General features: G+C 36.2%; 1 protein-coding gene across 1 annotated transcript in view; it reads right to left on the minus strand.

The window, feature by feature from the left end:
• LOC126968017 (START domain-containing protein 10-like) overlaps positions 1–15,647 on the minus strand; it is a 74,740-nt gene that overhangs the window by 35,648 nt on the left and 23,445 nt on the right. The window contains exon 2 of the mRNA XM_050812799.1: positions 1,562–1,709. Within this exon, the coding sequence (XP_050668756.1) occupies positions 1,562–1,709 (148 nt within the window). The remainder of the gene's footprint in view (positions 1–1,561; positions 1,710–15,647) is intronic.

The raw sequence follows: 15,647 nt of genomic DNA on the forward strand, positions 1-15,647 counted from the left end.
ATAAACCAAGAATATGTAAAATATTGACTATAACGCTGACAATGATTATTCTGAAGTTGTCTGAATGTCAAGCAGCCTTGCATACAAACGCGGGAAACGTTATACGTCCGAATAAACCAATCAAATCAAAACAAAATCAAATTAAAAATTGCATTACACTTGAAAATCATAAGCAAAATGTCTATTTGTAAACATTTTGAATATTTTTATTTTTAATTCTCAGGTATAACTTTATGCCAATTTTATTTGTAAGGCCGTTGTGTATAAGTATTTTGTGTAGAAAGTGTTTAGCTTGTACAAAAAAATTACCGAAGACACAAAATATGGATGTTATCTTGTGGCAGTGAATACAAGAAGTTAATGTAGATTGCGCATATTGAGCTGACAAACAGCTCATAAACCTAAAAAAAAGTTTGTCGAGTCATTAACAAAGGAACAACGTTTTTATATTGAATGTACCGACACGGCACGATTGTGTCTTTAGTTAGATCTTTAAAAAAATCTAAAAATAAAAGTAAATAATTTAAATTTTATAATTTACAAGCAAACAAATTATATATGACGGTGGAAGGCTGGTCACATGGTCAGGGTTTCCATGGTCCATTGTTGCGGGCGTTGATCACGATAGCAAATAAAAAACAGTCTTAAAATCACAATCATCAAATTATGTATTTGTTTTTTATTGCGGTTAAGTAGTTCTTTCCGTGAAGCTGTACTTTTTGCGCAGCAATGGTCTATTTTCTTTGTTGTAATTTTTTGTTATGACAAACTATGGTGCTGTTATATTCCTGTAGGTAATAGAGAGCTACCTATAGACAACAAACGAATTAGTATTTGATTGGCTGATCTAATGACAATTGTGACTCTTACGCCAGTTAACCACCAATCAAAGTACTCTGTGTAACGCATTCATTTACCAAACGCCGTGCGGACACACATTTTAGCACCTATGCCAGGGAGTTCTTAGACGATTAGCAGAGCCCCCAGCAGACCATCTCTCCTCGGAACTTCAGGTATGTCTATCTATTGTTTAGCCATAGCAAATTTTTATGTACGTTGTAGACTTACATTAAGTCTTGGTCTCCGCTGCGCTCTAACAAGATACCGTAATTCCTACGAACAATAGCTTTCTTATTACGACAACTTTAGATTGTAATTATAGTGTGTATGTGTGTATTGGCTATTTGTAAAGATGCTTTATAATTTTGTAACTCATATACGCTTCGTGTTATTTTACAATGAAATTAATAAAATACAAAATACTGAACTTACTGATACTGATCCCAGTGTCTTTCTTTTTTTCTTGTAGTATTATTTTTACACAGTATTACTACGCAACCCGGCAATCTTAGTTTCAATTATTAACAAAGTTTAACAGAACATGTGGCACATCAACGTCACACATTATTCGAGACTGACTCGGGTACGCCCACTTGGGTGTAGTATTAGATGCCGTACTGTGCGACTACGCCTGCGATATCTAGTTGGAACGCAGCGGAGACCAATCCCTAAGGTTGTAGATTAAAGAAAAGAGTGTTTAGAGCGTGAAGGTTATACAAACTGGCGTAATATCCGACGTCGTTGTTGACGTTGATGTGTCCCGCGTCCTCCGCAGCCAGCATGTGTGTGTCCCACACGGACCGGTACTCAGGATCGTGCAGCACATCGTATAGAGCTTCCGGCTCCACATCCGGGAACTGAGCCACCACCTGCCAACCAACACACCTCTCTTATAATGCTGCAGACATGGATAAAGGCATAAAAGGCATTTATTTTCTCAAAATTTATTCCTTTAGAATTCTTTTTGATTTCATTTCTAATATACTAGACACTACACTGCTTCGGAGAGGCAAATGGCACTCTGAGAGAGAAGAAGCGGCGCAAGAGACTCTCCCAGTACTCTTTTTTTGCGCTCTTTTTAATAAAAATATACAATATTGTACTATCATTGCTATTGCTATAAAATAATCATAATCTAGTCCCAGGCTGTCGGATCACTTAGATATTTAGCTGTGGAGTAATAGGATTTACGACAGTGACATTTTTTAATAAATCATTTAAATTTATTTATAGATAATACCTGAACTATAGCTAGGACTTAATTATAAAAGTGTCTACATTTACCCTTTAAGCATGTATTATATGAAGCCAACTAGAATTAGTTACAAGCAATCCCTTATTTCTAGTGTTATGATAATGAAAATCACTATTAAAAGGAAAAAGAAAATACACCACTAGCTTTCACTTGCAAGCTAGAAATCAGCTGGACAGGAGGCAACAAATTCTTCAAAGTCATTTTGTACTGCCTCTTCGGTATTGAAATTTTTTCCCGCCAAGAAGTTATCCAAATTCTGGAAATGTAATAGTCTGTAGGCGCAAGGTCTGGTGAGTAAGCCGGATGACGCGGAGCTTCCAACCCCAGTTCTTGCCTTCTTCAACTTCGAGACCGTCTGCTGTGCAGCTTGAGGTCGCTTGTTGTCGTGCAGGAGCAGCGGACACGATCGATTGACCGATGCTGGTTGGAGATGTGCCAGCTTTTCCATCATTGTGTTCAGTTCTTCACAGTATACATGTGCAGTAATGCTCACCCCGTTTGGTAAGAAGCTGTGATGAATCACACCGGCGCTAGACCACCAAACAGTGACCATCAATTTTCTAGGGTAAGTTTTCGTTTATATTTGTTTAGGTGCTGAACCAGGATCCCACCGACTTGTTGAGCGCTTGCGGTTATCAACAGAATCCATTTTTCATCGCAGGTAACAATGCGGCTCAAAATTCGTTCATTTGTGTGCCTGTTAAGTAGTGCAAGGCACGTCTCGACACGTACTTCGCGCCGGTGATCATTGAGTTTGTGGGGCACCCATTTGTCAAGCTTTTTTATCTTGCCAATTTGACGCAAATGGACCAATATTGTTTTGAAGCTAACGTCCAAAGCTGCTGCTAATTCAGCCGTAGATTGTGAATCACCAGTTTCCACAATCGCCTTTAATTCGTCATTGTCGACCAAAGTCTTCGGACGACTGTGAGTTCATTTTACAGGTTGAAATTTCCAGAACGGAAGCGAGCAAACCAATAACAGGTGGTGCGTTGGTTTGTAATGTTAGCTCCGTAAACGTCGTTGATGTTGCGTGCCGCTTGTGACGCGTTGCTGCAACGACGGTACTCATATTCCATAATTACTCGAATTTTTAACGTATCAATGATGACGAAAAAGATTGAAATGCGATGAAAATTTATTACAAATCAGTAAGCAAATTACTACTTTTGGAAAAAGAATTCTATGTTTTTAAAATAAAATTAATTTGAAATTAGAATTATTAGTCAAACAAAAATTATTTTGATTTGAAATGGCCAATACTGCAGAACGGCAATTTCATAGGTAAAGGCATAATATAAATGATTTACGTATATAACATGTAAATCATGTACAACCCTGCCCAAAATTATGGAGATAATACTCACTCGTATGTGCTATCTTATTAATGGTTAAAAAAGGTGTCAAAGCAGGAATAATAAAATAGTAAGAAATGGCGGTTTATGAATTGGCTATGTTTTTGTATTTAACTATAAGTGATTATTTTGTATTAAGCTGTTGTCAACCCTAATAAAATAAAAAATTAAAAAATTAATAACATTGTGAATTGTACGAAAGTACTCCATCACAGCCATTGAAATATTCTATATTTTAGTTGGTGGGATTATTTTTTTACATCGATTTTATATTATGAAATGTAGACTTCTTTTGTTGGGCACTTTTTGGTAGGAAGGGGAAAATCTTATGGGTTCGCGTCAACAACTTCGATCACGCGATAAATAAACAATTAAAAAATTAATATATATAGTAAGACACTTTTGGGATGGGTCAAATCTCCTGAGTTTGCGTTAACGAAATGCTTAAAGCAGTATTCGTATTGTGCAACATTATGTTACAAATATTAAAACCTTAAGTCTACTTTACTTTAATTCCATAGACAATGTTGGTTCTCTCTAATCTGCCTTCTGACAACTTAACCTCCTCTTTGTTCAGTAAGTTGTCAATCGGTTACTAACGTGTTTAACACAAACGATCAGCAAGCCAGTCGAGCTACAACAGTCACCTGGCATGGTTGCCTTCTAATACCATATTCGTACATTAAGTGAAGTAATATTAGAAGTAATTGTAAATTCTAATAAAGCGCTTATTGTAAGGACGACGTTTTACTGGTTCGACCGTAAAAATGAGTACTGTATATTATAAGTGAAATTGAATAGATTTAGTGAAAAGTCCAATGTGTATATTCTGTGCATTGTTGAGATAGTGTTTTTGTTTGGTTAATAAATTATAAAAAATAAATTGAAACAACTAATTTAATTGCTTTGTGACGATGACTTGTGAGTTATAAATAAATCAATAAATATATATTATTGTTTCTCCAAAATTAATATTAATCAAAAATAATTTAAAATCTTATAACTATATTTACAATACTACGACTACATAAAATTAAAACTATCATTACGTGGAAGCGTACCAAGAATACTGGCAGAATTACCGCGTTGGATAGCAAGGCTGATCCGTTGACCGAAATAGCTGCCAGCGCTTGGGTTACCAGTAGCCTTATTTAAAATTGATGCCATTCCTTTCAAATTGTATTATTGCAAAAAAATGTTATATAGTTAAGATTTTTTTTGGCTTGAATTCCTTGAATTGAATTGAATTAAAACATTTATAAAATGTTTATGACATGTCTCAGACTTAAGATTCGTATTATCTTTATACTAATAAATGGAAAGCCGTTTTTTCCTTCGGTTATACTGCCAAACATACTGAACCGATCGAAATAATACTTATACCATAAGATGCAGCGTGTTTCGGAGAAGGTTTTAGTATATATTTGTTTGTTATTACTTATCCGGAACTAATACTTTTTGTTTTAGAAAAACCTATTTATTCGTAATACAAATAATTCCGGTAATGACATTTCCTCACATAAATGACAAATCCAACAAATGAGCGGACGTATGCTACCTTAGTTTTCGTGGCAAAACGTTTGCCGGATATAAAAATATGACGGGGCGATGAATACATTACAATGCACTACCGAAAAGGATTGATTTGATAAACCCTGAATTCTAAGTGGCATTGCCAATACGCTCTTCAAACCGAAAAATTACAACTGCAACTTGAAAAATTGTATATATATATAGTATTATGTATTTATAGTATTTTCTTTGATTGACGCGAGTGTTACACATTTAAATTAAACACTTTTAAGGGATTAAAACGCGTGTAATTGTAACATTGTTTTTACATTAGATTTTAGAAATCAGATAGATCTCATTTTCAGGGGGATCTGGAAATGTTGTGTAAGAAATGTAACTTTTACGCAAAAATCTAATGTAAAAACACAGTTACAGTTACACACGTTTTAATCCTTTAAGAGTTTTATTTAAATGTGTGTATTATATTGAAAGAGTAATATTCTAATGAAATACGGTAACTAGTTAAAGCACGAGTCTGATAAAGTTGAATATAATATAATTAAAACTTCAAGTTGTAGTTACAAGTTCCGGCACCGCTGCGCCGCCATGTCATGACGTCACTCAAACTAAATCTATTACACGTAATTTATGGAGGGTTGTTTAAATTGCTTTTAATATTTTGTTTTATATATTGAGTAGCAACCCTTCCATTATATTCTATGTATTGTATATTTTTCTTTTTTGTTCGGGTAGCCTGTTGATATAGGTAAATAATTCACAAATCGTCTAACATCTAAATAATTTACTGGAAAATTAAATAGAAAAAATTGCTAAGGGTCTAAGAATAAATTACGAATAACACAATATCTAATATTCGAACAGAAATTGGGCAGAGTAACGCCCTAACTCGTCAACGGTTGCAGTGAAAGTGTCAACTCTTATTTTTCGGAGAGGAGGAAAATACATTGACGTATTGAAAACCCCGAAACGGGGCCTATATGTCGGACTCGGAAGGGTGTGTTCGCGTAAGCGTAAGCGGACTAAAAATCTCCTCTATGCTGTCAGCCCTGAAGGCTTTTATGTCGCTGACATAGGACGTGGGCCGTGGATGCCACAAAAATTACGCAACAATAGTCGCAGGACGTCTCCTTAGCAGACTCGAACCTCGGACCGGCTGTGTGCTTGTGGGATGGAGTTTTTTTCCCACAAGATGATGATGAAGATGAAAGATGAAAAAGGGAGAAGAATACACTCGCCGAGAAGAAAACACTCGCCGTGTGTCGAGAGTCGACTCCATGGAGACATCGCCTTTTAAAGACATCTTCACCCCGTCCACCAGTCACCGCCAACAATATTTCTAAAGAACAGTAAGCTTTGAGTGCCTTTCCTGCATAAATAATGAATCTCCAATACTTTCATCAAAAATTCGCAACGAAACACTTAAGAAGGATAAAATAAATAAAAGAACTGAAGTAGGCTGGAAAACACGTCATGAAAAGATCCAGAAGTATCAACTTATACTGGCCATGGATAGGGGAGGTTAGCAGGACATATGTTTCAGGTAATTATGGAAAGCAGAGTAAGGTAGTTACTTTTTTATGGAAAAGAAGGACAAAGGAGTGTACGGTGGGTTTAATTTGCAGTCATCACCGCCGCCCACATTCTCTTGCAACACCAGAGGAATTAAAGAAGCGCTACCGGCCTTTAAGGAAGGTGTACGTGCCTTTTTTTGTAGCTACCCATTTCGTATAGTCCCGAAACCTGCACATGGAATCTTAACAGCTTGGTTGTACGTGGAAGAAAGTTCCTTGAAAACCGCACTGTGGAGGAACGCCACAGATCAAGATGGTGGGTACTGAACGGTACCTAATTGAGGGAAAAAGAGGTCGCAGAAGACAGTAGATCATAAAACGGGAAAACAAACTAAAGAAGACAGAGGGAGCAATTTATAGAGTTGATATGAAGTTCTAAGTTCTTTTTTCTTCGTTAACTGATTGCTAAGATAGGGTTCCGGGTTCAAATCCCCGTGCTAGCGTTTTTTTATGATGAACAAGATTTTTTCAGAATTATATTAGGTTTCCTTTACACAGGATGCCGGCTAGGTTATGGGTACCACAACGGCGACTATTTCTGACGTGAAGCAGTAATGTGTAAGAATTATTGTGTTACGGTCTGAAGGGCGCCGTAGCTAGTGATATAATTGGGCAAATGAGACTTAACATCTTATGTCTTATGGTTTCAAGAATCCTGAGTGGCACTGCATTGATATGGGCAGGATGTATCAATCAGCTGAACGCCCTGCTCGTCTCGTCCCTTATTATCATAAAAAATATATTATAAGATCTTAATTTTGTTAAGTTTTAGTTATTTTTATGTTATGAATTTTGGGTAACTTTTAAAAGGGTTTTGGGCTAGTTTTTTATCTTACTTCCCTTATTGTCTCTTCTTTTTTATATATATCTTATTCGAGTTAGGTCATTGTATATAATTATTGTATTAAAAAACCTTAAAGTACAATAACATTAAAATGTATTTGACCTACATTTATCAATAATGCTTATCCGCATGCCCGCTTTCCTTCCTAAGTACAAGCTATACATAAAAGCTCGTCTGGGACACTTTTCGCATACAAATGCGTATGAAAATCCTTGAGGCATATTACAGCGGTCGACATGATAGTGATATATCGTTGGCTATAGCCATAATATATGTATTATCGTACCATACTGTTTTGACAATATACCTTCAACAAAGCACTTAGAGCGCGCGGTCCTGAAGTAGAACATTTTCTCTACGTCTGCGTCTACTAAAATTATTTTATTATTATAATTTTAATACTCAGAAGTGCTTACTCCGACTGCTGTACCGGCACCTTATTTATCGTGAAAATGTTTTTATCATATTAGCCGGAAGACGTCCACTGCTGGACAAAGGCCTCCCGCAAAGATTTCCACGATGATCGGTTCCGGTAATCTTGATCAGATCGTCGGTCCATCTTGTGGGGGGCCGACCAACACTGCGTCTTATAGTCGTGCCATTTCAGTTTCGCAATCATTTGAGCTATGTCAGTGTCTTTGGTTCGGATCTCCTCGGATCCTCCTACAACGGATCTCCCCATTTCTGGTTTGATCTCACAGGGAAATTCTCTCCGTTGCTCTCTGAGCAACCATGAGTTTTCTGGCATTGAGCACACTGGTTAAAAACCTTCATCGTAAGATACTGTGGTATTTTGGAACGAGAAGATTTTACGGAGCTTCCCAAACGCTGCCTATTCGAGTTGGGTTCGACGAGAGACCTCTTTCCCGAAATTGTACCTGTCTAACTGGATTTTTTGTCCAAAGCAAACGTACTCGCCAAAAATTTCGATGGTACAGTTCGCAAGTGTCATGGGAGTAGACGTGAAGATGTTTTCTATAAAACTTCTATAAAATAAATAAAAATCAGGAATATTAGCTCTTTATATCATATATTTGTGCAGAACATAGCTATCAAATTATAGAGCTGTAGTGAAAATGTGTTAAAATGAGACAGTGCAACATACAGACAGATGTAATATACACATTTAAAATGAAAATGAGGAGGTGCCCACTTGAATAGAATTTACACAAATCACACTCTCTCTCTCGTTGGGGGAATTAAGATGGCAAGCTTAGCTGCTCATCCTCGTAATACAAAATAGCAACTCTTGACAGAAAAATCAGAATCAGCAACATTATTTAGCTCCTGTATGAATATGACTAGTAAATCTCAGACAAAATGAATCTAATCTTTTTGATTGTAAAAAATATAACAGGCAATTTGTTAAGTCAAGTTTCTCGCCGCCTCTGCAGTTTTGCCGTGACCACTATTTTTACAATTCATAGCCTCTGCTTTCCCGGGGCATAAAAAGGATAGGGAAGTCCCAGGCCCAAGGGTGTCGTAAGACACGACTAAGGGCATTTACAAGTGGGCGGCTCCTTTGCACAGGATGCCGGCTTTATCTGCCGCGAAGCAGTAATGTATAAGCATTATTTATAAAAAAAATAGATCGAAATATCGGCTTCAAATAAATAAAATACATATCGTGAGTACCTGTTAAAATAATGATGATAAAAGTTTAAATATGGACATCCCCGTACTAAACTTTCTCCCTTTTACCCTACGCAAAACTGTTTCCAGCAGCAACACCGACGGTATAGCCCGGTAGTATTCTAATACATATTCGCAATGCAAACAATTCAATCAACCAACTAAGGTGAGCGGGAGCGGGGTTCTGAATGCTCATTGCTCAGGTAATCAAAACATATTGTACGAACTACTACTAGCTAGCTTTTTTTTACGAAAATAAGGGACGAGACGAGCAGGACGTTCAGCTAATGGCAATTGATATTTCCTGCCCATTACAATGTAGTGCCGCTCAGGATTCTTGAAAAACCCCAAAAATTCTGAGCGTCACTACAACTGCACTAGTCATCATGAGACATAAGAGGTTAAGTCTCATTTGTCTGGTAATATCACTAGCTATCGCGCCTTTCAGACCGAAACACAGTAATGCTTACACATTACTGCTTCACGGCAGGTATAGGCGCCGTTGTGGTACCCATAATCTATCCGGCATCCTGTGCAAAGGAGCCTCCCACTGTAGAATAGATACTATGGAATATAATACAATAAAATATATAAGACCTATTTTTGTATTGTGTAAACCTTAGATAATTTATACGTCTAGATAAAGCCTCTTGCTATTAGACAACCGATGAAAACAGGCCAGGTTTATTACTTTAGTGTGCATAACAAGCTACGTGTTACACTCGCGATCTGTATGTCATTTTGTGTTAGTGTGCGTGTATTACTCGAAATAAAGGTTACTACGAGGGCTGCTGAAAATTTCGGGAATCAAGGAAGTGACACAACATTACTATTTAAAAATTTATTTATTACTTTTCGAAGTATTCTCCGCGAAATTTGACACATTTTGCCATACGTTGGAACCAATCATTGAAGCAACCATTCCATTCGGAAGTTGAGGTCTCAATAATGGCCGTTTTGTAGGCGTCCACAGCTTCTTTAGGTGATGAAAATCTCTGACCACGCAATTTATTCTTTATTTTAGGGAAAGTATAGAAATCATTAGGGCTTAGGTCGGGGCTGTACGGCGGATGGTCTAATACTTCTATGTTTTCTTGCTCTAAAAACTCTTTTGTTCTGTGCGCGGTGTGAGAACTCGCATTGTCGTGATGGAGGATGATGCGGCGGTTGCAGTTCTCTTTGCGGAGTTTAGAAACGACCTGTGGCACACAAATGCTAGCATACCATTCTGCATTAACCGTTCTTTGTCCCTCAATAGGAATAGTCGCAACATGGCCGGTTTCGGAGACAAACGTAGCCACCATTTTTTTTTGCAACACTCCGTGAACGAACAATTTTTGTTGGCTTTAACTCATTTTCGAACACCCAAACTCGTGACTGGTTTTTTGTTTCGGGATCGTACGCGAGTCAAAATATCTGAATTTAAGATATTTAAAAAAATACTTTATTTAATAATTACAAAATTCTTATCTTACTTTAACAAATGTATTACTTAAGCTATGGTAACAATGATATTATATACAATATTGTATGGTAATGTGAATGATGCTCCTTGCCAATGCTACTGTGCATATACAGTGGTGCGGTACTGCAACGCAGGAAGAGGGTTACCATTGTGTAGGATGTTGTTGAATACCAATACCCAAAATTACTTCATTGTGTTCCATTAATTGATTAATTAATTGTCTGACCTTTATGTCTATAAGGACTTGTTATATTGTTATCTTTGTGTTGTGATATGTTTCTTCTTAAAATGAACTCTAAGGTTCTGGGTGGCTTGACTCGCGTATATCCAGGATTCGTCACCTGATACGATGTTGTATACAGCATTTGAGGATCCTGAGTGGAATCTTTCGAGAGTTCTGACGCACCAAGTAACGCGAGCCGCTTTTTGCTCTTCACAGAGCAAATGCGGTATCCATCGGGAAAACAACTTTTTTACACCTAATTGTTCATGCAAGATTATTTGTATTTGACTCATGCCAATGTCTAAAGTTGCTTGAATTTTGCGGTATGTCACATGTCGATCTTCCTCAATCAACTTACGCACAGCATCAACGTTTTCTTTGGTGACAGCAGTTTTTGGACGACCTTGACGGGAATCATCACTGAGCTTGACACGTTCACGTTGAAATTCAGCAAACCAGCGATAAATTGTGGTTTTTGATGGGGCTTCATCATCAAATGCAGAAATCATCCGGTCAACACACTGTTTTTGTGTTAAACCACTTCGAAAGTCATAATAAATCATCGCTCTAGAATTTTCTCGAGTCAATTCCATTTTCTCAACGACTAAACAAGTTTGACAAGACCTTGTGCCAAGACCGAGAATCTTTTTTTAAATAAATAAATGGTATTCGATTTTCAAAACCAAGGAGTTTTAAATTAAAAAGATTTTAATATGACAGGAACAGTGGAAATATTCCATTCCCGATACTTTTAGTGCAGCCTATGTATCAACCTCAATTTTATTCGACATTTTCACAGCTGTGTAGACGTATCAAATACTCATGTACCTGTCTGTGTTTTATAAAATTGTATTACTCTGGTAATGTTTGTTACAAATGCATTGTATTTTTTTCTAAGAATATACAAACGTTGACGAACTTTGAAGGATAAATAAATGAACTCGATTGGACACACAGCAAGTAACAGAGAATGATCATTTATAAAGTAAGAATTTTAATGCTTATATAAATAAAGTCCATATAATGTACATATCGGTAAATGTAGTCAACGATATCGGTGTCGGTTGATGTAAAAAAGTTCTAGAAAGTTCAACGACTCCGATATTGGAAGTGTACCAATGAGGGCTTCTCAAGAGTGAAGCAGTCTAACTGGCTAAGTAGCGACTTTGAGTACACTTCTTGTTCATAGAAACGTGCCGCAAGTCCCAGCTGTTACGAGTGAGCTGTGACAATGAATCGCGAACCTAAAATTCTCTATAGAGGCAAAGAGAATCATATCATATGGAAGAAAAGTTGAAAAAGTGTCCAGCTTATGCTGTAAATAACAGTTCAAAAAGCTTCCACAGTGGCGCTGGTGTCAGCACAGGGTATGGTATGAAGTATGGTGAATGTAGCAATTGTTAACGAAGTGAAGTATGCCGACTTAAAAAAATTTATATTATTGTCGACTAAAGATAAATTATTGACAATTTCAACAACTTACGTTGTACAGAATAATGTAGTAAATATAACCTTAAAGAATTATTATAGGGAAACGTGAACCTAGAGTGATTACTATTTTACTTACCTTGATGCTACAGTGGCGACACCCTAATGGAATGCATTTTGACGGAGACTTTTTCACATACACAGATGATTCTCCTTGCCTCTACCCTCCATAGAATTCTTATTATCCATAATACATTTACAGTTTATATAAAACTAGCTCACCCGACAGAAGTTGTTCCGTAAATTATAAAAAAAAAGAATTTGCCAATAACATTTCAAAACATCGTAAGAAATGCTCCCTGTTGTTATAATGAAATTGTTTCACAGCGGAACTGTCAAACCGTGCGTCACTAAATTCTCTCATAGAAAATATGTCCATACAAAATAAATATTGAAAATAAAAATAATTATGGGTCCCAAATCGAAATAAAAACTATCCTATCTCTCAAGTTGGATCAAACTGCACTCCATGAATTAATCCCCATTAAAATCCGTTCATTAGTTTAGGAGTCCATCGCGGACAAACAACGTGTCACGTAATTAATATATATTAAGATAGTAACATAAAACATACATTGTCAACACTTTATACATACATACATATAAATAAAATTGGAGTGTCTGTTTGTAATATTGAAATAACCGTTTTTAGATTTTTTACAATTTTTGTCTGTTTGTTACGGCTACTCTCGGAAATGGCTGGACCGATTTTGACGGGACTTTTATTGGCAGGTAGCTGATGTAATAAGGAGTAACTTAGGCTACGATTATTTTAGAAAAAATCTTTTATCTTAAAAAAATATAGTAGTGTTGCAAAATCATTTATATGGCAAAACAACGTTTGCCGGGTCATCTAGTCTGAAATAAGACGACGACAACTCTACGATTCTAAAAAAGTCCGATTGAATGGCTGAATTATTTGGGAAAAAACATAGAACATGTAAGTTATAAACATTATTATATTTCATCACTTCACTGTTATTGTAATTAAAATAATGTAAAACAATGGCGCTGTAAATGTTGTTTTAAATTTAAAATTATTAATTAAAATATCAACAGTGTCAGAGATTATAATATGTTTCCAACAAAACAAAGGGAGAAGCCCTTTATAATATTAGTACTATCAATGACGTTCTATACTATAGATCATATACTAACAATATACTAGCATATACACTAACAAAGCATACTAGAGAAAAGAAAATTTCTAATGAAGATATAGCAAGATAGAAAAGAAAAGCGAGTCTATTATTACTGTAAGTGATTTTGATCGTGAAGTCGTAAACAGTCAGCTACGCTGGGTATTATGTATATATACGCTAGTATATTCTAAAGGCTTTTACGTCTAGACTGTGACAGCTGTGAAAACGTCAAAAAAAATCGAGGTTGACTATTTTGGTTGACTTTGGTTCTCTTACGGATCTTCTCATTACTGATTCATCGGCAACTCCGAGACCTAATCCAAGCTTTTGATATAATATAAGTCTTAGATCACTTTTACGTCTCAATACACTGTGGCAGCTGTTAAAACATCGGCTGACAGTTAACCTCTATTTTGAGCAACGCACGCACACTTACACAAATTGACATACAAATGCGAGTGTAAGACGTAGCTTGTCACAAACACTTAAGTTTTCAGTTGTTGAGTAAGAGGCTCTACCTATCTAGTATATAGTCATCATAGCCGTCACCACTTGGTTTAATAGCGGTTGTCCATTGTGTTTAGCGAATACTATTGTTAAATAAACAGTCCACACCAGTTGAGTGAGTACATTACAGAATAATGGTAGGACAGGACAATGACGACGCGTTCTGATTTCAACGAACAACTTCTCAACTCTCATTTACTTTCAACTCTCCGCAGCAACGAACACATAGTATTTTCTTTAATTAACGCGAGTGTTACATTTAAATAAAACACTTTTAAATAATTAAAACGCGTGTAATTGTAATTTCTTTTGCATTAGATATTAGTGTTAAAGTTACATTTTGATATTTTAGTTACAAAACGAGATCTGGATAGGTCTTGAAACGTTAGTTAATCCGAACTAGAATGAAAATGTAACTTTTACGCAAAAATCTAAAGTAAAACACAGTTACAATATCACTTGCGATTTAATCCTTTGAAAGTGTTTTATTTAAACTAACACATTTCAAGCTGCAGACAATATAATATACGATAGCTGTACTGACTGTAGCATTAAAATATTCACAGCTGATTTCAAATAAATCCACTACAAATACCCTAGGAATCATTAAAAAGAGTCGAGATTCTTGAATCTCGAGAGAAACCAGCTACCAGTTTACTAGTGGGAGGATTCTTTGCACGGGATACCGGCTAGATTATGGGTACAGACAACGGCGCCTTTTTCTGCAGTATTATTATTGTGTTTCGGTCTGAAGGGCGCCGTAGCTAGTGAAATTACTGTGTCAATTGTAGTGTCGCTCAGAATTTTTGGAGTTTTTCAATAATCCTGAGCGACACTGCCTTGTAATGGGCAGGGACTATCAATTACCATCAGCTGGACGTCCTGCTCGTCTCGTCCCTTATTTTCATAAAAAAAGCCTGAACGACCTTGCACGTTCTTGTCATACGTAATTTACTTGTGCCAATTATCAATCTCATTGAGAAACAGTTCAGTTTCTTTAAGTCCCAATAAAGACTCGCAATGGTGTACATGGCCTATTAGGTTCCTTTCATTCAAGCTCCTGTGGAACTCATAGGTATATCAAGCTTTTTTGTATGTCTAGCTGTGGGGCGTGCATTGGTTTTCCAGCGCACTAGGCACTGGAAGCACTCTAGCTTTTTTTAAATGGGTCAAAACTGTTTTGTGGTCAATGCCTAGTGTTTCAACTATATTATAACAACAAATATAATTATCTTGCCACAGTTTCAAAAATGGCGTCCATTTAAGGCTTGTTTCCTCATTCGCCTCGCAAAGTTTCGTCTCACACGAAAAATTCTTATTTCGACCTAGATTTTATTCCTATTTAGTCTCGAAAAAAAAAATTAATAATTTATTATTTTATTCTTGTTTAGTCACACTTATTGTTCTTTATTCGCGTCGGGTAGTACTCAATACCAGAAATCAATTAATGACAACAGGAGCCTTTTTTTACCGTTAAATGCATACAATATATACTTACAATATATGCTTTATCGGCCTTACAAATATAAATGGCATAGAGTTATAACTAAGCACAAACCAAGAATATGTAAAATCTTTACAAATAGACATTTTGCTTACGAATAGTTTGTTCGGACGTATAACGTTTCCCGCGTTTATTTGCAAGGCAGCTTGTCGTTCGGAAAACTTCAGAATTATCATTGTATTGACAGTGTTGTCAACGATATTGTAAACATTTTGCATTTTCTTTGTTTAAGTTATAACTATATCCAAAGTTTATTTGTAAGGCCGTACGTGTGTATGTTTTAAAACT

The sequence above is a fragment of the Leptidea sinapis genome, chromosome 14 (genome assembly GCF_905404315.1).
Source record: "Leptidea sinapis chromosome 14, ilLepSina1.1, whole genome shotgun sequence".
NCBI lineage: Eukaryota > Metazoa > Arthropoda > Insecta > Lepidoptera > Pieridae > Leptidea > Leptidea sinapis.